At 37.3% G+C, this 22,615-nt stretch overlaps 1 protein-coding gene across 2 annotated transcripts in view; it reads right to left on the reverse strand.

Moving 5' to 3' along the window:
• Positions 1-473: 473 nt before the first annotated feature.
• The window catches only part of C5H12orf40 (chromosome 5 C12orf40 homolog), an 83,330-nt gene continuing 61,188 nt past the window's right edge, over positions 474-22,615 (reverse strand). Inside the window, exons 10-12 of one of the 2 annotated variants that reach the window (XM_015471037.3) lie at positions 17,468-17,528; positions 8,683-8,768; positions 474-1,674 (exon numbers count right to left, since the gene is read on the reverse strand). In XM_015471037.3, the coding sequence (XP_015326523.2) occupies positions 1,219-1,674; positions 8,683-8,768; positions 17,468-17,528 (603 nt within the window). In that variant the 3' untranslated portion in view covers positions 474-1,218. The remainder of the gene's footprint in view (positions 1,675-8,682; positions 8,769-17,467; positions 17,529-22,615) is intronic. The other variant, XM_059886928.1, reaches the window with a different exon arrangement.

The following is a 22,615-nucleotide window of genomic DNA, read 5'->3' on the forward strand; positions in this document are numbered from 1 at the left end:
TTAAAACCTTGACAACAAAAATAAGTGTTATGTTGGAAACAAAGCCAATAGTTTACAAATGAGAGATTCTAATGTAGTATTTATGAAAATCTTATGTAATATTAAAATTAGTAAACATAAATAACTTTCCAATGTTGAATAAATCTTTTACAAAAGCATTAAAACATTTTTTTTTACTCTTGAAGAGAAAAAACATTCCTTTGAATTAATATAAGCACCAACAAAAAATTTTTCTCCAAATTAGAAAAATATTTTATCTAAAAATTAATGCCAGAATTTTTAACAAGAGTATAATGTTTAAGATAAGTAGCTAAGGAAATCTTATAATTAGGCTATAAAACATTTATTATTACTTAGTATTATTTTCTGTCTTAAATTCTTGGAAGAGAATATTTTTGCAAAAGATACAACTGCACTAAATTTTAAAATAAATGTAACAAAGTATTGTCAACTAAAAAAATACAGTCACAACCTGAAAGTAGACACTTATTTTATTTGGTGGGAATGTTTAAGACTCTGGCCTTGGAGACAGCATCTCAGTAGCTCTGAGAAAAGTGGTCCAAGAGGGCAAGAGGGGAAGTCAGGCTATATACAAGTGCAACAGAGGGAGCAGGCAGTTTGAACATCAAAGATCAGTATCAAGTTAAGGAACTTAGCATTCTATGTATGGGAAGATGCAAGTCTCTGGAATCACTGAATTCACTCCTTTCATATACACCTCAGCTACCTGGGGCCAATCCTGTTTCCTTGTTCATTTTGCTTCTTGCATTCCCCCAGCTCCTCAGCAATCACCATAGGGAGTGGCAGCATCCACTGGATCCCAGTTCTGGGAGCCTTCATTCACATTTGGAGGTCAGAAAATGCTGATGACTGTGACATTTCTTGTTTATTAACATGGCAGGAGATATTTTCATTTCACAGAAGTAATAGCTAAACATTTTTAATCCATAAACAGCAGCATTTCATAATAAATAATCAGCTTAAGAATAATAGTAAATTTACATATATATTATTTTCTAAAAAATTTTAAGACATACTAAACTATTAAAAATACCTATGGGAAACTAAAGCATAAATTAGTAATACTAAAAAATAAATACATCTTCTGAATACTTTCATCTAGTTGCTTAGCTACAAAAATATTCTCATTCTTTTTTATGTTAGTGAAATTCTAAACATTAAAACAAATGCAAAATCTCAGGTTAAGGTTTTAGAATATTAGTTGTTTCTAAGTATTTCCTGCCCTCCAGTGGTATCTGCCTTAACATTTTCATTGTACCTTTCAACATTACAAAAAGAAGACACATCATTTCTACATTTACATTTTGAAATTATATCACATTGTATGGCAGCATCTAATTTTTCCTCCATTATAAGTTCACTCTCCGTTTGTACCCATGCATTACACTTTGCAACCTGTAGAATGCAATTATTACTGGTTTTGCTTTGCAATATGTGTGCTGAATTACACTGAGACTCTGGAAACTGATGTATATTATTATTCACTGAGAACTGGTTAAAATTCTCATTTTGTTTATGAAATTTGGCATTGTTATTAATAACCTTATCACATGGAAATTTTTCCATGTTTTCTAAATAAAAATTATTAGCTGTTTCTTTGGTTTTGATGGATCTCCTATTTGAATCTTCAGTTTGATCTTCATCTTCAGATAGCTAAAATAAATTAGTAATTTTGCTGTAAATGATGCTTACATTAAAAAAAACAAATTATTCAATCACTTCAAAGCAGACATTCTTAAAATTCACATTATAGAAACTTTTCAAAAAAGAAAAGACTTTGATAGGTGGCAAATCAACCTAGATTTTTTTTTAATCAAGGATATAGATTTCAAAATAGCATGACATAATATTAAGAATCCTTATATTAAAGGGCTTCCCTGGTAGCTCAGCTGGTAAAGAATCTGACTGCAATGTAGGAGACCTGGGTTCGATTCTTGGGTTGGGAAGATCCCCTGGAGAAGGGATAGGCTACCCACTCTAGTATTCTTGGGCTTCCCTGGAGTCTCAGATGGTAAAGAATCTGCCTGCAATGTGGGAGACCTGGGTTCAGTCAGGTGGGAAAATCAGGTGGCAGAATCAAGACCTGGGTTCAATCAATGTGGGAAAAGGGATAGACTACCCACTCTAGTGTTCTTGGGCTTCTGTGATAGCTCAGCTGGTAAAGAATCCACCTGCAATGTGGGAGACCTGGGTTCAATCCCTGGCTTGGGAAGATTCCCTGGAGAAGGGAACACTATCCACTCAAGTATACTGGCCTGGAGTCCATGGGGTTGCAAAGAGTCGGGCACAACTGGACAACTTTCACTTTTTCACTGAACAACTTTCACTTTTTCACTTATATTAAAGGTGCAAAGGATTAAAAAGAGAAGACTTTTTTTTGTCTCTTATTAGTCCCCATAATCATAGGTGACATTATCCTACCTTTTCACAGAGATGAAATGATATAGAACATATACTCTTCAACTACTTTAAGAGTAGAGTAGAAGTATAACTTTGAATTAAAAAGCTAACATATACAATTTAGTATTCACTCCTTGACTTTTTAAGTAAAAAAATATCTATATTGTATCTTTCATGGACTCAGTCTCAAGAAGACTTATAAAGAATAGCATCAGCTAACAGAAAATCAAATATACAAAAGAAAAGTTAAATAGTAATAAATATAACAATCACTATATAAAAAGTCAAATGTTAAGAATTTTTAATAGGCCTAGATTTCAATTTAGTAACTTTAATTTTTCAACTTCAAGAAAAATTTATCTTAATTACTAAATAAAATACTCTTTTTAATAAAAAAATCCTATATAAAATATTATTTTAGCTAAAAATAAAAAGCAAAGTTAACATTAAAAAACCTAAAATGAAATATAAGCCCTAGCTGATTGGCACTAAAATAGGAAAAGTAAGCACAATATATAGTATTAAAACTGACAGGGCACAAATTAGAGAAAATAAAGGTCAATACACTTATTCAAGAAATAAATACTGAGTTAGCATCTGCAATGTGAGTGAAGCAGACATGATTGCTGCCCTCTACATCACACACATCAACAGAAGAATGTTAGATACCATCAAAAAAAGATACCCCACATCAGGGGCAAAGGAGAAGTCACAGCAAGATGGTAGGAGGGGCAAAATCACATTTAGAATCACACCCCATACCCACCAGAGATGTCAGAGGGCTCAAACAAACTTTGTGCACACCAGGACCCAGAGACACCACAGAGACTGAGCCAAAACTGTGTTTGAGTGTCTCCTGCAGAGGTCAGCAGTAGACTGTTGGAGGTGCAGGGGCTCTGGGTGCAGCAGACCTGGGTATGGCATAAGCCCTCTTGGAGGAGGTCGCCATTAACCCCACCATAGATCCACCAGAACTTACAGAGGACTGGGAAACACAGTCTTGGAGGGCACAAACAAAAGTTTGTGCACACCAGGACCCAGGAGAAAGGAACAGTGACCCCACAAGAGACTGACCCAGACTTGGCCGTGAGTGTCCAAGAGCCTCCAGCAGAGGCAGGGGTCAGCAGTGGCCTAGCTGCAGGGTTGGAGGCACTGAGTGCAGCAGTCCCTGCATGGGACCTTTTGAAGGAGGTCTCCATTATCTTCATTACCTCCACCATAGTTTGGCCTCAGGTCAAGCAATAGGGAACACAGCCCCACCCATCAACAGAAAATTGGATTAAAGATTTACTGAGCATAGTCCAACCCTTCAGAACAAGAAAGAGTTTCCCTCTCAGTCAGTCTCTCCCATCAGGAAGCTTCCATAAGCCTCTTATCTTTCTCCATCAGAGGCAGGCAGACTGAAAACCACAATCACAGAAAACTAATCAATCTGATCACATGGACTGCAGCCTTGTCTAGCTCAGTGAAACCATGAGCCATGCCCTGTAGGGTCACCCAAGACAGACAGGGCATGGTGGAGAGTTCTGACATAACTTGGTCCACTGGAGAACGGAATGCCAAACCACTTCAGTATTCTTGCCTTGAGAACCCCATGAAAAGTACGAAAAGTCAAAAAGATAGGAAACTGAAAGATGACCTCCACAGGTCAATAGGTGCTGAGTATGTTACTGGAGATCAGTGGACAAATAACTTTACAAAGAATGAAGAGATGAAGCCAAAACAAAACCACCACCAGTTGTGGATGTGACTGGTGATGGAAATAAGTCTGATGCTGTAAAGAGCAATACGGCATAGGAACCTGGAGTGTTAGGTCAATGAATCAGGCAAATTGGGAGTGGTCGAACAAGAGACTGCAAGAGTGAACATCAAGATTTTAGTAATCAGTGATCTAAAATGGACTGGAATGGGTGAATCTAACTCAGATGACCATTATATCTACTACTGTGGGCAAGAATCTTTTAGAATAAATTAATTAGCAATCACAGTCAACAAAAGAGTCCAAAATGCAGTACTTGAATGTAGTCTCAAAAACAACAGAATGATTTCTGTTCATTTTCAAGGCAAAACATTCAAAATCACATTAATCCAAGTCTATGCCCTTGAAATTAAAACACGTTTACGCCTTGGAAGGAAAGTTATGACCAACTTAGATAGCATATTAAAAAGCAGAGATATTACTCTGCCAACAAGGTTCATCTAGTCAAGGCTATGGTTTTTCCAGTGGTCATGTATGGATGTGAGAGTTGGACTGTGAAGAAAGCTGAGCACCAAAGAATTGATGCTTTTGAACTGTGGTGTTGGAGAAGATTCTTGAGAGTCCCTTGGAATGCAGGGAGATCCTACCAGTCCATTCTAAAGGAGACCAGTTCTGGGTGTTCATTGGAAGGACTGATGCTGAGGCTGAAACTCCAATACTTTGGCAACCTCATGTGAAGAGTTGACTCACTGGAAAAGACCCTGACGCTGGGAGGGATTGGGGGCAGGAGAAGGGGACAACAGAGGATGAGATGGCTGGATGGCATCACTGACTCGATGGACATGAGTTTGGGTGAACTCCGGGAGTTGGTGATGCACAGGGAGGCCTGGCATGCTGCAATTCATGGGGTCACAAAGACTCGGACATGACTGAGCTACTGAACTGAACTGAACTGAACTGATGCCCTAACAAGTAATGCTGAAGAAGTTGAAGTGGAACAGTTCTATGAAGACCTACAAGACCTTCTAGAACTAACACCCAAAAGGATGTCCTTTTCATTATATGGGACTGGAATGCAAAAGTATGAAGGCAATAGATACCTGGAGTATGAGGCACTAGAATGAGAAAAATTAGAGATCTCTTCAAGAAAATTAGAGATATCAAAGGAACATTTCATGCAAAGATGGGCACAATAAAGGACAGAAATGGTATGGACCTAACATAAACAGAAGCTGTTAAGAAGAGGTGGCAAGAATACACAGAAGAACTATACAAAAATGATCTGAATGACCCAGCTAACCATGATGGTTTGATCACTCACCTAGAGCTCCACACCCTGGAATGTGAAGTCAAGTGGGCCTTAGGAAGCATCACTATGAACAAAGCTAGTGGACGTGATGGAATTCCATTTGAGCTATTTAAAATCCTAACAGATGATGGTGTAAAAGTGCTGCACTCAATATGTCAGCAAATTTGGAAAACTCAGCAGTGGCCATAGGACTGGAAAAGGTCAGCTTTCATTCCAATGCTAAAGAAAGGCAATGCCAAAGAATGCTCAAACTAGCACACAACTGCACTCATATCACATGCTAGAAAAGTAATGCTCAAAATTCTCCAAGCCAGGCTTCAGCAATACATGAACTGTGAACTTCCAGATGTTCAAGCTGGTTTTAGAAAAGTCAGAGGAACCAGAGACCAAATTGCCAACATCCGCTGGATCATCGAAAAAGCAAGAGAGTTCCAGAAAAACATCTACTTCTGCTTTATTGACTATGCCAAGTCCTTTGACTGTGTGGATCACAATAAACTGTGGAAAATTCTTCAAGAAATGGCAATACCAGACCACCTTACCTGCCTCCTGAGAAATCTGTATGCAGGTCAAGAGGCAACAGTTAGAACTAGACATGGAACAACAGACTGGCTCCAAATCAGGAAAGGAGTATGTCAAGGCTGTATACTGTCACACTGCTTATTTAACTTATACGCAGAGAACATCATGTGAAATGCTGGGCTGGATGAAGTACAAGCTGGAATCAAGACTATTGGGAGAAATATCAATAACCTCAGATATGCAGATGACACCACCCATACGGCAGAAAGCTAAGAAAAGCTAAAGAGCCTCTTGATGAAAGTGAAAGAGGTGAGTGGAAAAAGTTGGCTTAAAACTCAACATTCAGAGAACTAAGATCATGCATCCAGTTCCATCACTTCATGGCAAATAGTTGGGGAAACAATGGAAACACTGAGAGACTTTTCTTGGGCTCCATAATCACTGCAGATGGTGACCGCCGCCATGAAATTAAAAGATGTTTGCTCCTTTGAAGAAAAGCTATGACCAACCTAGATAGCATATTAAAAAGCAGAGACATTATTTTTCCAGCAGAAGTCCATCTAGTCAAAGCTAAGGTTTTTCCACTAGTCTTGTATGGATGTGAGAGTTGGACTATAAAGAAAGCTGAACACTGAAGAACTGATGCATTTGAACTGTGGTGTTGGAGAAGACTCTTGAGAGTCCCTTGGACTGCAAAGAGATCTAACCAATCCATCGTAAAGGAAATCAGTCTTTAATCCCACTGGAAGGATTGATGCTGAAGCTGAAACTCCAATCCTTTGGCCACTTAAAGAACTGACTTACTGGAAAAGACCCTGATGCTTGGAAAGAATGAAGGCAGAGGAGAATGGGATGACAGAAGATGAAATGGTTGGTTGGCATCACCAAACTGATGGACATGAGTCTGAGTAAGCTCTGGGAGTTGGTGATGGACAGGGAACCTGGTATGCTGTAGTCCATGGGGTTACAAAGTGTTGGACACTACTGAGCGACTGAACTGATGGATAGCACACACTCTTATATGTGGAAAGGATGTTCATCACATAATTACAAGTTGAAAAAAGCATTATGAAGAGCACGTATGAAGTATTATAAGAGCATATCTAAGGGGCCTGATTTAGATTGAAAAGTCAAGGAGGGGCTTCAAAAGCACTGACATGTTTAAGCTGACGACTAACAGAATATATTAATATAAATGTCCTGAAGCAGAAAAGAGACCAGTCAGCTAAGGAAGTCGCATGTCAATGTTTGGTGAGAGAGGAACACTAGAAGTTGGAAATGTAGTCAGAAGCTATAGCACACAGGGCCTGAGGCCACTATAAGTAGTTTAGATTCTAAAGCAAAAGAGGAATCCACTGAATAATCAAACACAGGAATAACATCATTCAATTTAAGCTTTCAAAAGATCATCATTATTGCTAACTGGAAAAAAAGTGGGGCAAAGTGGAAGTAGATATCCTGGGCAACAACCATAATAATTTAAGAACAAGATGATGATACCTTAGACTAGTGTACTGACACTTAGTAGGTGAGAGAAGTAGATAAATATGGAATTTATTTTGGAGGTAGAATTGATTGGATGAAGTGATGAAACGAATATGGTTAGGAAGGCAGGCGAGACTGAAATGCCAAACTAGTTTCTGGCAACAACTGCATGGGTAGAAAACTACCCACTCAGTTTAGTTCAGTTGCTCAGTCATGTCCCACTACTAATCTACTAATATGAGAACTATCAGGAAAACTGATATAAGGAGATTAGGGGGTGTTCAGCTTTTTGTGAAATACCTAAGAAGATATCCAAGAAGAAACTGGATATTTAATTAAGGATCTCAGCTGAATTCATAAAGTTGAGAATTATCATCAACCAGGCAATAGTATAAAAAGTCACTGGAATATATAACATCATCTAGAGTTTGGAGTATAGGTTAAGAGAAGGGTCCTGAAGCAAACCCTACATTACAATTTATATACAGGGAAAGGTGAAAGAGAAGTGAGCAAAGGCATAATGTAGCACACAAAGAGGTATGAAGGAAACTAAGATAGCATGCATCACAAAAGCAAAGAGAAGAAAATGTTTCAAGAAAAGAAAATAATTATTTCTATTAATATGGCTAGAAATTCTTGTAAAAAAAACCCTGAAAACTGCCCAATGAATTTGGCACCATTAGAGGTCACTAGTGTCCTTCCTTGGCAAGAGCAGCTTGGATAGCAAGCTAGAGACAAAAGGTAGATGAAAAGAAGAACGAAAAATTAATGGAGAACTCCATTTAAACATGTGATTTGTGAGAAATCCACTCAGAATATGAAGCAACTCCAATTATTCAATTATAGTTCCCACTCAGCACTAAACATGTCACTCCCATGTATGTATTATTGGTTGTTTGAGGTTTTCAATTATTGTGAGTGGGTTATTCTAAAAACTCTTTTAAAATAAACACATATTTACTATATATATATACACACACACACACACACACATCTTAATATGAGTGTGTTTTGTAAATAACAATGAACACGTTACAAACATGAATGATGAATGATGCTTCATAAATATGAATGAATGATGCTCACATTTTAATTTACATTCTTAATATTTTCACATTTTTATTTACATTTATTTTCACTATTATCTCAACTTTTTTTTCAAAATGAAAAGGTAAACTATGAGAAATATAACTTATTCTAAATTAGTACAGCATATATTAACAAGCAAAAAAAGAACATAACTTACCATCTCTGAACTAGAATTGAAACAACTACTATCTGTTGGCCTTGGAGAGTAACTGGAAGACTGACTACTCCGTGAAGAATGAAGATCTGAAAATAAAGATTTAATTTGCCAAGTTTATTAAGGTACCATATATTTGCTAATTTCTAAAGACTAGTATGTATTAATTACATACACAGGCAAAAAATAGCTGCTGGTAAATAAGTTCAGTTAACATGCTATGGAACATTTTAAAAGTTAAAATTTTGGATATGTGGCAGCTTGCACTTTTGACAGGGTATTTTGGATTTATTCTCCATGTATCTGCCTTCCAATGCAAGACATGTGGGCTCTATCATTGAGTCAGGAAGATACTCTAGAGAAGGAAATGACAACCTATTCCAGTATTCTTGTTTGGGACATCCTATGGATAAAGGAACCTGGCGGGCTATAGTCCACGGGGTCACAAGAGAGTTGGACACGACTTAGTGACTAAAACAACAACAATAACAACAAAACGTGTATTTACAAGTAAAACAAGGGGAGGAAACATACGGGAAGAAACGAGAACAGAGAAATTGAACTAATTTTTTCCAATATAATGAATCTTTATGAACAAACAAAATGTCTGTTCACAGGAAGAAGGATAAGCCAAGGTACCAGACATTTGCTAATTTAGTAAATGAAGCTTCATCATACAATTGAAACGATACTTAACCTATGATTTCATAATTGCAGAATTTTAAAGCTATTTGTGAATTCAAAATTAATATAAAAATATATCTTTTCACATTTGATGACTGTAACACTGTTAGATTTATTTTTTTTAACTGTATTTCACGCCAGTCAGAATGGCTGCAATCCAAAAGTCTACAAGCAATAAATGCTGGAGAGGGTGTGGAGAAAAGGGAACCCTCTTACGCTGCTGGTGGGAATGCAAACTAGTACAGCCACTCTGGAGAACAGTGTGGAGATTCCTTAAAAAACTGGAAATAAAACTACCTTATGATCCAGCAATCCCACTGCTGGGCATACACACTGAAGAAACCAGAAGGGAAAGAGACACGTGTACCCCAATGTTCATCACAGCACTGTTTATAATAGCCAGGACATGGAAGCAACCTACATGTCCATCAGCAGATGAATGGATAAGAAGGCTGTGGTACATATACACAATGGAGTATTACTCAGCCATTAAAGAGAATACATTTGAATCAGTTCTAATGAGCTTATTATACAGAGTGAAGTAAGCCAGAAAGAAAAACACCAGTACAGTATACTAACACATATATATAGAATTTAGAAAGATGGTAACAATAACCCTGTGTACGAGACAGCAAAAGAGACACTGATGTATAGAACAGTCTTATGGACTCTGTGGGAGAGGGAGAGGGTGGGAAGATTTGGGAGAATGGCATTGAAGCATGTATAATATCATGTATGAAACAAGTCACCAGTCCAGGTTCGATGCACAATACTGGATGCTTGGGGCTGGTGCACTGGGACGACCCAGAGGGATGGTATGGAGAGGGAGGAGGGAGGAGGGTTCAGGATGGGGAACACATGTATACCTGTGGCAGATTCATTTCGATATCTGGCAAAACTAACACAATATTGTAAAGTTTAAAAATAAAATAAAATTTAAAAAAAAAATTAACTCAAAGCACCTGGCATGTTATTCATTATCTGCTTAATATGTTCTCTCATGATTCCAAGAAAAGTTTAAAAGTGGGCCTGATAAGTAGGTCACAACTCCCTAGAACGCATAAATACAATACTATACATAGATGAGCAGTAGGTTCAACCATTCCTCTTCTTGCTTGTAAAAGTGATTTTGCTATTAAAAAAAAGCAAAAGGTAATGGAATGTGGTGCAACAACATAAATAAATCACATGCCCTCCTATATACAGCAGACCATGACTACTATTCATACCTCAGATTGGATTTGGCGCCTTCTGTAACAGAACCTGTCAGTCAGCTGAGAGGTAGAGAGAACTTAGGTAAATTCAGTTACCCTCAGTTCATCATTTTAGAAGGAATGTATATCCTCACAAAGGTTCTTCTTAACAGTGGAAAGCAGAGAGCAGAATGAAGAGCAGGATTTTACTAACAACATGAACTAAGGGTATTCTCATAAGTACAGTAAACTCACAGTTATTAGTAGAGAAGATAAATGTGTATTAAATGAATGTAGATTAAAATGTAAATTCAAGACTTGAGTTATTACCTTACGTAAGGCACTGTAATCGTTTTTAGGAATACATGGCCATAATGCTCAAAGGACTCAGCATTTTGAGATGAGGAAAAACACAGTTTTTAAAACTAGTCACAAAGTTAGGTGCAACAATAAAAGTGATAGAAGATACAAAAGCAGTAGAGACCTAAGTGTGATGAGTTCTAGGGAAAGAGATTTGGTGAATAGTAATAAAGAAAGCACATGATAAAGAATAGGCTTTATAAGATGAATAAGCAAGTGCCCAAAAGACAAGATGAAAAACAGTGTATGTGATGGGGGAAAAGAAAGTGTGGAGGTGCACTTTAATACTAAGGAAATTTTAGACTGTCTACCAAGGCATCTAATTGGGGATTAATTAAACAAGGGTAAATTGTATGCAAACATATATCATTGGGAGATCAACTCAACAACCAAGTTATGAGGTGATGAAGATCTGCAATAAAACAGTGAGATGTGGTTGAAGAGGCAAGTGATTCAAATTTCAAGACAGTTTTTAAATACCCTCAATTTTTATTATAAACTTAAAAAAATTCTGGCAATCTGACAGAACATTAATTCCAAAATGTGAGAAAGATTACACATGCACACATACACACATATATTATATAAGCCAATCTCACCAACAGCATCAATGCAAAAATTGTATATGAGTTAAAATTTAACATATAAAATTAAAAATAATAAGAGTAAACAATCATAAATCATCATGATTTGGTGGGATTTATTTTAGGAATGCTAGAATGGTCCATATCACAAAATCCTTTGGCAAAATTCACTATCTTAAAAGACCTACACCACAATTATATATCACCTCACACCCATTAAAATGGCCACTTACTGAAAAAAATGAAAATAATAAGTGTTGGTACAGATTTCAAAAAATTGGAACCCTGGTGCGTTATTGCTGGGAATGCACAATGGTATAGCTGATATAGAAAACAGAATGAACATTCTTCAAAAATTTTAAAATAGGGACTTTCATGGTGGCCTAGTGGTGAAGAATCCATCTGCCAATCTAGGATTGAACTCCTGTCTGGGAAGATTCCACATGCTGTGGAGCGACTAAGCCTGTGTACACATGCTGTGGAGCAACTAAGCCTGTGTACACAAGAACTTAAGCTCCCATGCCTAGAGACTGTACTCTACAGCAAGAGAAGCTGTCATAATGAGAAGCCCGCACACTGCAACTAGAGAAGCTCCCGCTGGCCACAACTAGAGAAAGCCCACACACAGCAGTGAAGACCAAGTGCAGCCAAATAAATAAATAAAATTTTAAAGCAGAACTTCCATCTGATCCAGCAATTCCATTTCTTGGGATACATTCAAAAGAATTGAAAATGGAATCTTGAAGAAATATTTGCACACCTATGTTCATTGCAATATTATAATAACCAAGAGGTCAAAGCAACCTATATGTCTATTAACAAATGAATGGATACACAAAATGTGGTTTATACATACAATGGAATATTTTTCAGCATTATAAAAGAAGGAAATCCTGTTGTATGCTACAACATGGATGAACCTTTAAAGACATTATACTAAGTGAAATAAATCACAAAAAGATAAATATTATATGATCACACTTATATATCAGAGAAGGCAGTGGCACCCCACTCCAGTATGCTTGCCTGGAAAATCCCATGGACGGAGGAGCCTGGTAGGCTGCAGTCCATGGGGTCACTAAGAGTCGGACACGACTGAGCGACTTCACTTTCACTTTTCACTTTCATGCATTGGAGAAGGAAATGGCAACCCACTCCAGTGTTCTTGCCTGGAGAATCCCAGGGATGGCGGGGCCTGGTGGGCTGCTGTCTATGGGGTCGCACAGAGTCTGACACGACTTTTTAGATAGTACTACTCAACATCATTAGGATGACAATTCACCCTTAATTAATGTATACGCTTAGCTGTCAGCAAATTTGGAAAACCCAGCAGGGCCCATAGGACTGGAAAAGGTCAATCCTCATTTCAATCCCAAAGTAGCAGCAGCACACTTATATACGATATATAAAATATTAAAACTCACAGAAACAGAATTGTAGCTACCAAAGGCTGAAGGGAAGAGAGGTATACCTTACTCTTAGAAACTGTTGAAAGGGTGAATTTTATGGTATATGTTTTGGGGTATTAAAAAAGAGATAGGAGGGAAAAATAATAATCATTTTCATAGATGCCAATACTCTTTCCCAAGTTACTGACTCAAAATCACCTCCTAAAAAGACCTTTCAGTAAAATAACATATATGTGCTTGTGTCCAAAATCCAGATTCAATGCAGAAACATGGGGTGTGCATTCACACTAAAGTAGCAACAAAAAGAACAAAAGTACCTACAGCTGAATCTAAGAGACATTCAGAATCTACTTGAGAAAAACCTTAAAGTGCATAAAGGAATTTTAAACAGCTATTATAGATACAAAATTAGACTGAATTAATAAAAAAATCCTTTTTAGATAGTACTACTCAACATCATTAGGATGACAATTCACCCTTAATTAATGTATACACTTAGCTGTCAGCAAATTTGGAAAACCCAGCAGGGCCCATAGGACTGGAAAAGGTCAATCCTCATCTCAATCCCAAAGAACAGCAATACTAAAGAATGTTCAAACTACTGGACAATTGTACTCATCTCCCATGCTGGGAAGGTTATGCTCAAAATCCTCCAAGCTAGGCTGTGTGGATCATAACAAACTATGGAAAACTCTTAAAGAGATGGGGAGACCAGACCACCTTACCTGTCTCCTGAGAAAACTGAATGTGGGTCAAGAAGCAACAGTTACAAGCCTGTATGGAAAAACTGACTGGTTCAGGACTAAGAAAGGAGCACGACAAGGCTCTTTATTGTCATCCTGTTTAACTTATATAAATTAAACGTATCAAAGCATATCATGCAAAATGCTGGGCTGGATGAGTTATAAGCTGGAATCAAGATTGCTGGGAGAAATACCAACAACCTCAGATATGCAGATGATACCACTCTAATGGCAGAAAATTAGAGGAACTAAAGAGCCTCTTGATGAGGGTGAAGGAGAAAAGTGAAAAAGCTGGCGTAAAACTCAATATTAAAAAAAAAAAAACAACAACTAAGATCACGGCATATGGAAAAGGTAGAAGCAGTGACAGAGTTCCTCTTCTTGGGCTCTAAAATCACTGCAGATGGTGACAGCAGCCATGAAATTAGAAGACAATTGCTTGTTGGCAGGAAAGCTATGACAAACCTAGACAAGTATGTTAAGCAAAGACATCACTTTGCCAACAAAGGTCCGTATATTCAAAGCTATGGTTTTTCCGGTAGTCATGTATGAATGTGAGAGTTGAATCATAAAGAAAGCTGAGCGATGAAGAATTGATGCTTTTGAAGTGTGGTGCTGGAGAAGGCTCTTGAAAGTCCTTTGGAAAACAAAGAGATCAAACCAGTCAATCTTAAAGGAGATCAAGCCTGAATACTTTTTGGAAGCACTGATATTGAAGCTGAAGCTCCAACACTTTGGCCAGCTCACTCACTGGAAAAGACTCTGAGGCTGGGAAAGATTGAAGGCAGAAAGAGAAGAGGGTGACAGAGATGAGATGGTTGGATGGCATCACCAATTCAACAGACATGAACTTGGGCAAACTCCAGGAGTTGATGAGGGACAAGGGAAGTTTGGTGTGCTGTAGTCCATGGGGTCACAGAGAGTCAGACACAGTGATTGAACAAATAAAAATGAATATATTTCCTTGGCAGGATTTCCTCGGTGGTCCATCAGATAAGACTCTGTGCTTCCACTATAGAGGGTGCAGGTTCAGTCCCTGTTTGGGGAATTAAGATCCCACTTGCCATGTGGTCTCTTTTCCTCCAAGAAAACCCTTTTCCTTGGAGTTACACAGTTGATTTTAAAGTTATATATAAAAATAATAAAAAACTAACCAGAAAAATCTTTAAAAAGCACAAAGGAGGTGTAACTCTTGGAAATTAAACATTGTTGTGGCTGTTTAATTGCTAAGTTGTGTCTGATTCTTTTGCAACCCCATGGACTGTAGCCCGCTAGGCTCCTCTGTCCATGGGATTTCCCAGCAAGAATACTGGAGTGGGTTGCCATTTCCTTCATAGTATAAAGTAATTATAATAAAAATAATGTGATATCAGCACATGTGAAATAGGAAAGCTCAATGGAATCATAAAGAAAGCCCTAGAACAGACTAAAGTACATATGGAAAATTGACACAAGAAGATAGTATTATAAATACCTAGGGGAAAGAAGCATTTTTAAAAACTTGAATCAGGATTAACTCCTAAATCAGGATAAATTCTCAATGTAAAAAAATACAATATCATACCAATACTAGAAGAAAATATAAGTGAATTCATTTGTAACCAGGTAGTGTGATGAGTCTTTCTAATTAAATCCAAAAGTATAAAAGATAAGATTGACAATATTAACTACATAAAAAATGTTCAGCCTTTTGCAAAGCAGGAGATACCATAAACAAAGTAAAAACAAACAAATCAAAAAATTAATAATAAACTAGGTGAAAATATTTGTGACACATCACAAAGACCTAAATCTCTTTAAAATATAAAGAATTCTTAAATATCAAGAAAAACATGTAAAAACTCAATGCTCCTAAGGACACAAATGATGTTCACAGAAAAAAATCACAAATAACCATTACACATTTTTAAAAGATGCTCAACTTCACTCAAGAAAAGGAAGTACAAACTGAAACTTCCATCTCTCTATTTTTATAAGATTCACAAAAATTCCTAAGTTGGACTACAATCACTATTAGTGAGGCTGTGGAATAAAAATCATATTTATGATAGGACTGCAAAATGATGCAATGGGGAATTTAGCAATCTCTATCAAAAACAGATTTTGGCAATAACTATCAAAAAAAAAAAAGAGCCACAAAAACTCCACAATGTATCTCCTCTTTCATTCAGCAATCCCATTTCTAGAAATTATCCTGAAAATGCACCTCTACAATTAAGAAATATGTGCTCAAAGTTGTTCACTGAACATTGTAAAAATGAGATACCAAAATCAATTCAAATGCCCACCAACAGGGCACTGTCTGAGTAAACTATAGATCAAATCCACATAATGGATTACTGAATGGGCATAAATAAAGGATTAATAAATGCCTAATACTAATATACGGAAACCTACAGAAAATTTATTAAATAAATCCATTTAATTTATGTATAAAACACACTGTATTAAGATATCCTACATTACATTTAGAGTGAGAAGGGCAGGGAAACAAGACACATATTTATGCGCATTTATACACTTTAAGGCTTTATTTTGGGCTTTCCTGGTAGCTTAGCTGGTAAAGAATCCACCTGCAAAGCAGGAGACCCTGGTTCAATTCCTGGGTCGGAAGATCCCATTGAGAAGGGATAGGTTACCCACTCCAGTATTCCTGGGCTTCCCTGGTGGCTCAGACAGTAAAGAATCCCCCTGCAATGTGGGAGACCTGGGTTCAATCCCTGGGTTGGGAAGATCCCCAGGAGGAGGCATGACAACCCACTCCAGTATTCTTGCCTGGAGAATCCCCATGGACATAAGAGCCTGGCAGGCTACAGTCCATAGGATTGCAGACAGCTGGACATGACTGAGAGACTAAGCACAGCAGAGTGCATATCATATGAAGTAGCCAATTCTACTTCTAGAAATAAATCCTAGAAGAATTTTTTATATATGTGTGCCAGAAGAAGTGTCAAGATTTGCTAAAGTAGCATTGTTTATCACAGCAAAATATTCAAAACAACTTAAATAATCATTGCCAAAAGATGTATAAATTGTGTTACATTCATACAATAGAAGGCTGTATAGCAGAAAATGATGAAATGTATTAAAGTCACAAGTCAGTGTGATTGAATCTCAAAACATATTTCTAGGTGAATACACAAGTGTCATTGTGATTGAATCTCAAAACATATTTCAAGGTGAACACACACACACAAAAGTAAGTTACAGAAAAATATAGAGATCTTGTCTCAATTTGTCATAGAAAGCTCCAAACCAAGCAATCGGAAAAGTCTACATGTGCTATCACAAAAACCAAATGCAGGGTAATAGTTACCTCTAGAGGGCAGGATAGGAAACACAACGGAAAAGGTATTCAAAAGTATTATGTAGTACTTCTTAAACAATAAACAAGGGAATAAAAAGGTATCTTTTTTTAAAATCATTCACTAAGCAGTATATATATATTATACATACTCATCTTGTATAACATTTTATAAGAGATGAAGTTAATTTTAAGGGGCCAATTATGCAATATATTCCAAGATACTTATAAAATACATTTGCTGGCAAAACTCTAAGAAAAAAACAAAACTTAAAGTTTAACTGATTTCTGGGGATTTCTCCTTGGTGGTCCAGTGACTGAGTCCAGACTCAGTGCAGGGGGTCTGGGTTTGGTCAGGGAACTAGATACCACATGCCACACTAAAAGAGACTGTGTGCTACAACTAATTCTGGAACATGCAAGTAAAAAAAAAAAAAAGATTTAAAATTTAACTGATTTCTGTTAAAATGTTATTTTTAAAAGAATAAAATTCACTTATAGTTATACTGACAGGTTTTCTTAGTAGATGTTGTCCCATCTTTCAAGGAACACATTCCTCCTTCTATCAGAATCTAGAAGAAAAACAAAATTTTAACAGCTCCCAAGTATATATCATAATATCTACTTATAGCTACCTTTTAACCACACCAATTCAACTTATAGCACTTGTCTTTCATACTACTTTAATTGAACAAAGATGATTATAAAACTGCAAAGAAAAATTTACCTGTGATGAACAGTAATTGAAACAAAATTTAAATTGGTTTAGAAACAGAAAGCAACAGAACAGACATTTGCCAGGAAATAAATTACTGACAAAAAGGAGAGACTTTGGCTAATCTTAGTAAATGCAGTTGAAAAAAGACAAAGATGTTAAAGCAATTTGGATATCTATTCCATTATTCTCTTTTTAATTTCTTAAGTTGGATATCAGTTCATTTAATTTCAGATTTTTTTTTAAATAATAAAAGCTCTTAAAGGTATAAATTTTCTGTAGAATACACCACTGGTTTCGATTTTCATCAGTTTCTATGTAATTTGCATTTGCATTTTTTTTTCTTTTTCTTTGTTAAACCCCCAGTATTTCCAACAAGGTAAGTGAGGTTAGGGCTTCACTGATGGCTCAGTGGTAAAAAAAAATCACCTTCAAGGCAAGAGACAAGGGTTCAATCCCTAGGTCAGGAAGATCCTCTGGAGAAGAAAATGGCAACCGACTTCAGTATTCTTGCCTGGGAAATCCCATGGACAGAGGAGCCAGGCAGGCTATAGTCCATGGGGTCGCTAAAGAGTTGGACATGACTTAGTAACTGAATAGCAACAACAAGAAGGGAAGTTAAGCACCTTTTGTTGTTGCTATTCATCTCTACTTAAATGAATTTTTAATTAGAGAATGTGGCTATGAATCTTTTCAAAGATGAGGATCTTACAGTTTTTTATGGCTTACTATATGAATTATGTTTGTAAATGTACCATGGACTTATAGAAAATAAACATTCTCTGTTGGTAGGATATAGTTTTTTAGATAGATAGGTAGTATAAAAGAGAAACTGTCTAGCTGCTCACTGAACCTGTTTGTCTTAGGCATACAGCTAAATTTCATTTCTTAGCCTTCCTGGAGTTGATTAGAATGAGCTATTTAAGTTCTGGTCATGGGCAAAAGTGATGCACACCACTACCAGTCTCGGCTATAAAATTTTTCTCCATAATCCTCCATTTTCTTTCCCCTCTGATATCAACATACAGTGCAAACATGGATGCTTACTAGTTAAAGACAGCAGACTCCCTACCAGCTCAGGGTCCTGAATAACTTTAGAGAGCACAGCCTCTTCTCTAACCCTATTATTCAACCATTTTAAAAAGTCTTGTATATTCAGTTCGTAACACATTCAAGCTGCAAATGTGCACCAGAAACCTACAAGCTGAAAAAGCTACAGAGACCCAAGAGTGGGCATATACTCCTATAAAACTTCAGATATTTTGATAGAGAGTAACAGAAAAAGAAGATCAGACCAAATAGAAAAACAAAACAAAACACAATTATTCAAGGAATTTCCCCCATCCTCCAGTTTAGCAAGTGTTCACAATGTCTGCCCAGAAGGATTTCATAATTGGTACGGATCAATAAGTTTCTGTCTCCTCTTCTCTTTTCCAAATGGGCATTTTAGTGCATTTATACTGTCCTTGCCTTACTACAATTTCCTTTGTGTGTATATATATATATATATATCTTTTCCTGTCTTTTTATTTTTAACCTGTATTATTATGTTCTACATGTTTCCTGAAAAATATGTAGATTTTTTTCTTCTCAATTTGATATTCCTTGAATCTTGGTAAGAAAAATCAGCCTTTTAATAAAATTTAATATATTAATTGCTAAGCAGGATTCATTCTTTAAATTTTATGTTTACTGTTTATGTAGAAGTGTTATTTCACTTTTTTCCCACCTTGTTCTACTGTGACATTCCCACTCTTTTACATTCTGACATTCTTCCATCTGTCTCCATTTCTCTAGTGATTAACTTCCCATTTTAAACAAACATATTTAAACTGTATTCCTCCACTATTTCAAAATTTCATAGGCTGCAGTTAAAGATGGCAATGTAGGAGGATCCTGAACTTCCTTCCATGGACACACTGAATCTAAGCTACATACAGAACAATTTCTTCCACCCCCTCATTCCCCTACCCCCCACCAAAGAAACAACTACTTCAGTTCAGTTGCTTAGTTCTATTTGACTCTTTGCGACCCCATGGACTGCAGCACGCCTGTCTTCCCTGTCTATCACCTACTCCCAGAGCTTACTCAAACTCATGTCCATCAAGTTGGTGATGCCATCCAACCATCTCATCTTCTGTTATCCCCTTCCCCTCCTGCCTTCAATCTTTCCCAGCATCAGGGTCTTTTCCAATGAGTTAGTTCTTCACATAAGGTGGCCATGGTATTGGAGTTTCCGCTTCAGCATCCATCATTCCAATGAATATTCAGGACTGATTTCCTTTAGGATTGATTGGTTTGATCTCCATATAGTCCAAGGGACTCTCAAGAGTCTTCTCCAACACGACAGTTCAAAAGCATAAATTCTTTGGCGCTCAGCTTTCTTTATAGTCCAACTCTCACATACATACATGACTACTGGAAAATCCATAGCTTTGAATATACGGACCTTTGTCAGCAAAGTGAGTGAATGTGTGAAAGTCGTTCAGTCGTGTCTGACTCTTTGCAGCCCCATGGACTATACAGTCCATGGAATTCTCCAGGCCAGATCACTGGAGTGGGTAGCCTTTCCCTTCTCCAGGGGATCTTTCTAATCTAGGGATTGAACCCAGGTATCCCACATTGCAGCGAGATTCTTTACTAGCTGAGCCACAAGAGAAGCCCAAGAATACTAGAGTGGGTAGCCTATCCCTTCTCCAGCGGATCTTCCCAACCCAGGAATCGAATCAGGGTCTCCTGCATTGCAGGCGGATTCTTTACCAACTGAGCTATCAGGCATACCCTGGCAAAGTGATGCCTCTGAATTTTATTTTCTTGGGCTCCAAAATCACTGCAGATGGTGACTGTAGCCATGAAATTAAAAGATGCTTGCTCCTTGGATGTATAGCTATGACCAATCTAGACAGCATATTTTCATCCAAAGAGCAAACATCTTTTAATTTCATGGCTGCAGTCATCATCTGCAGTGATTTTGGAGCCCAAGAAAATAAAATCTCACACTATTTCCATTGTTACCCCATCTTTTGGCTATGAAGTGACGGGACTGGATGCAATGATCTTTGTTTTTTGAATGTTGTGTTTTAACCAACATTTTCATTTTCCTCTTTAACTTTCATCAAGAGGCTCTTTAGCTTTTCTTCGCTGTCTGCCATAAGAGTGGTGTCATCTGCATACCTGAGGTTACTGATATTCCTCCCGGAAACCTTGATTTCATCTGGTGCTTTATTCAGCCCAGCATTTCACATGATGTTCTCTGCATATAAGTTAAATAATCAAGAGTGACAATATTCAACCTGATGTACTCCTTTCCCAATTTGGAAACAGTTGGTTGTTCCATGTCCGGTTCTAACTGTTGCCTCTTGACCTGCATACAGATTTCTCAGGAAGCAGGTCAGGCGGTCTGGTATTCCCATCTCTTGAAGAATTTTCCACAGTTTGTTGTAATCCACAGAGTCAAAGGCTTTGGCATAGTCAATAAAGCAGAAGAAGATGTTTTTCTGGAACTCTCTTGCTTTTTCGATGATCCAGTGGATGTTGGCAATTTGATCTCTGGTTCCTCTGCCTTTTCTAAAACCAGCTTGAACATCTGGAAGTTCCCAGTTCACATACTGTTGAAACCTGGCTTGGAAAAATTTGAGCATTACTTTGCTAGTGTGTGAGAAGAGTGCAGTTGTGTGGTAGTTTGAGCATTCTTTGGCATTGCCTTTCTTTGGGACTGGAATGAAAACTGACCTTTTCCAGTCTTATGGCCGCTGCTGAGTTTTCCAAATTTGTTGGCTTACTGAGTGCTGCAGTTTCACAGCATCATTTTTAGGATTTGAAATAGCTCAAGTGGAATTTCATCACCTTCACTAGCTTTGTTTATAGTGATGCTTCCTAAGGCCCACTTGACTTCGCATTCCAGGATGTGGAGCTCTAGGTGAGTGATCAAACCATCGTGGTTATCTGGGTCATTCAGATCATTTTTGTATAGTTCTTCTGTGTATTCTTGCCACCTCTTCTTAACAGCTTCTGTTTATGTTAGGTCCATACCATTTCTGTCCTTTATTGTGCCTATCTTTGCATGAAATGTTCCCTTGATATCTCTAATTTTCTTGACGAGATCTCTAATTTTTCCCATTCTACTGTTTTCCTCTATTTCTTTGCACTGATCACTTAGGAAGGTTTTCTTCTCTCTCCTTGCTCTTCTTCTAGAACTAACACCAAAAGAAAGACGTCCTTTTCATCATAGGGACTAGAACAAAAAAGTAGTAAGTCAAGAGCTACCTGGAGGTACAGGCAAGTTTGGCCTTGGTGTACCAAATGAAGCACGTCAAAGGCTAACAGAGTTTTGCCAAAACAACGTACGGGTCATAGCAAACACCCTCTTTCAACAACACAAGAGATGACCCTACACATGGACTTCACCAGATGGTGAAAACCAAAATCCAATTGATTATATTCTTTGCTGCTAAAGATGGAGAAGCTCTATAGAGTCAGCAAAAACAAGACCAAGAGCTGACTGTGGCTCAGATCAGGATTCCTTTATTGCAAAATTCAGACTTAAATGAAGGAAGTAGGAAAACCACTATATCATTAATGTATGAACTTAATCAAATCCCTTATGATTATACATTGGAAGTGACAGATTCAAGAGATTAGATCTGGTAGACCGAGTGCCTGAAGAAATATGGATGGAGGTTCATGACTTTGTACAGGAGGCAGTGATCAAGTCTGTCCCCAAGAAAAAGAAGTGCAAAAATGCAAAATGGTTGTCTGAGTATGCCTTACAAGTAGCTGAGGAAGGAAGAGAAGCAAAAAGCAAAGGAGAAAAGGAAAGATATACCCATCTGAAAGAAACAACTAGCTAAGAGCCAAATTGAGGAAATGTAAACGTATTGGCTAGATGAGAAAAAAAAAAAAAAAACCCTCACATTGAGGCAGGTAGAACAGGCTGAGATCAAT

This window comes from Bos taurus, chromosome 5 (assembly GCF_002263795.3).
Source record: "Bos taurus isolate L1 Dominette 01449 registration number 42190680 breed Hereford chromosome 5, ARS-UCD2.0, whole genome shotgun sequence".
In the NCBI taxonomy this organism is placed as follows: Eukaryota; Metazoa; Chordata; class Mammalia; order Artiodactyla; family Bovidae; genus Bos; species Bos taurus.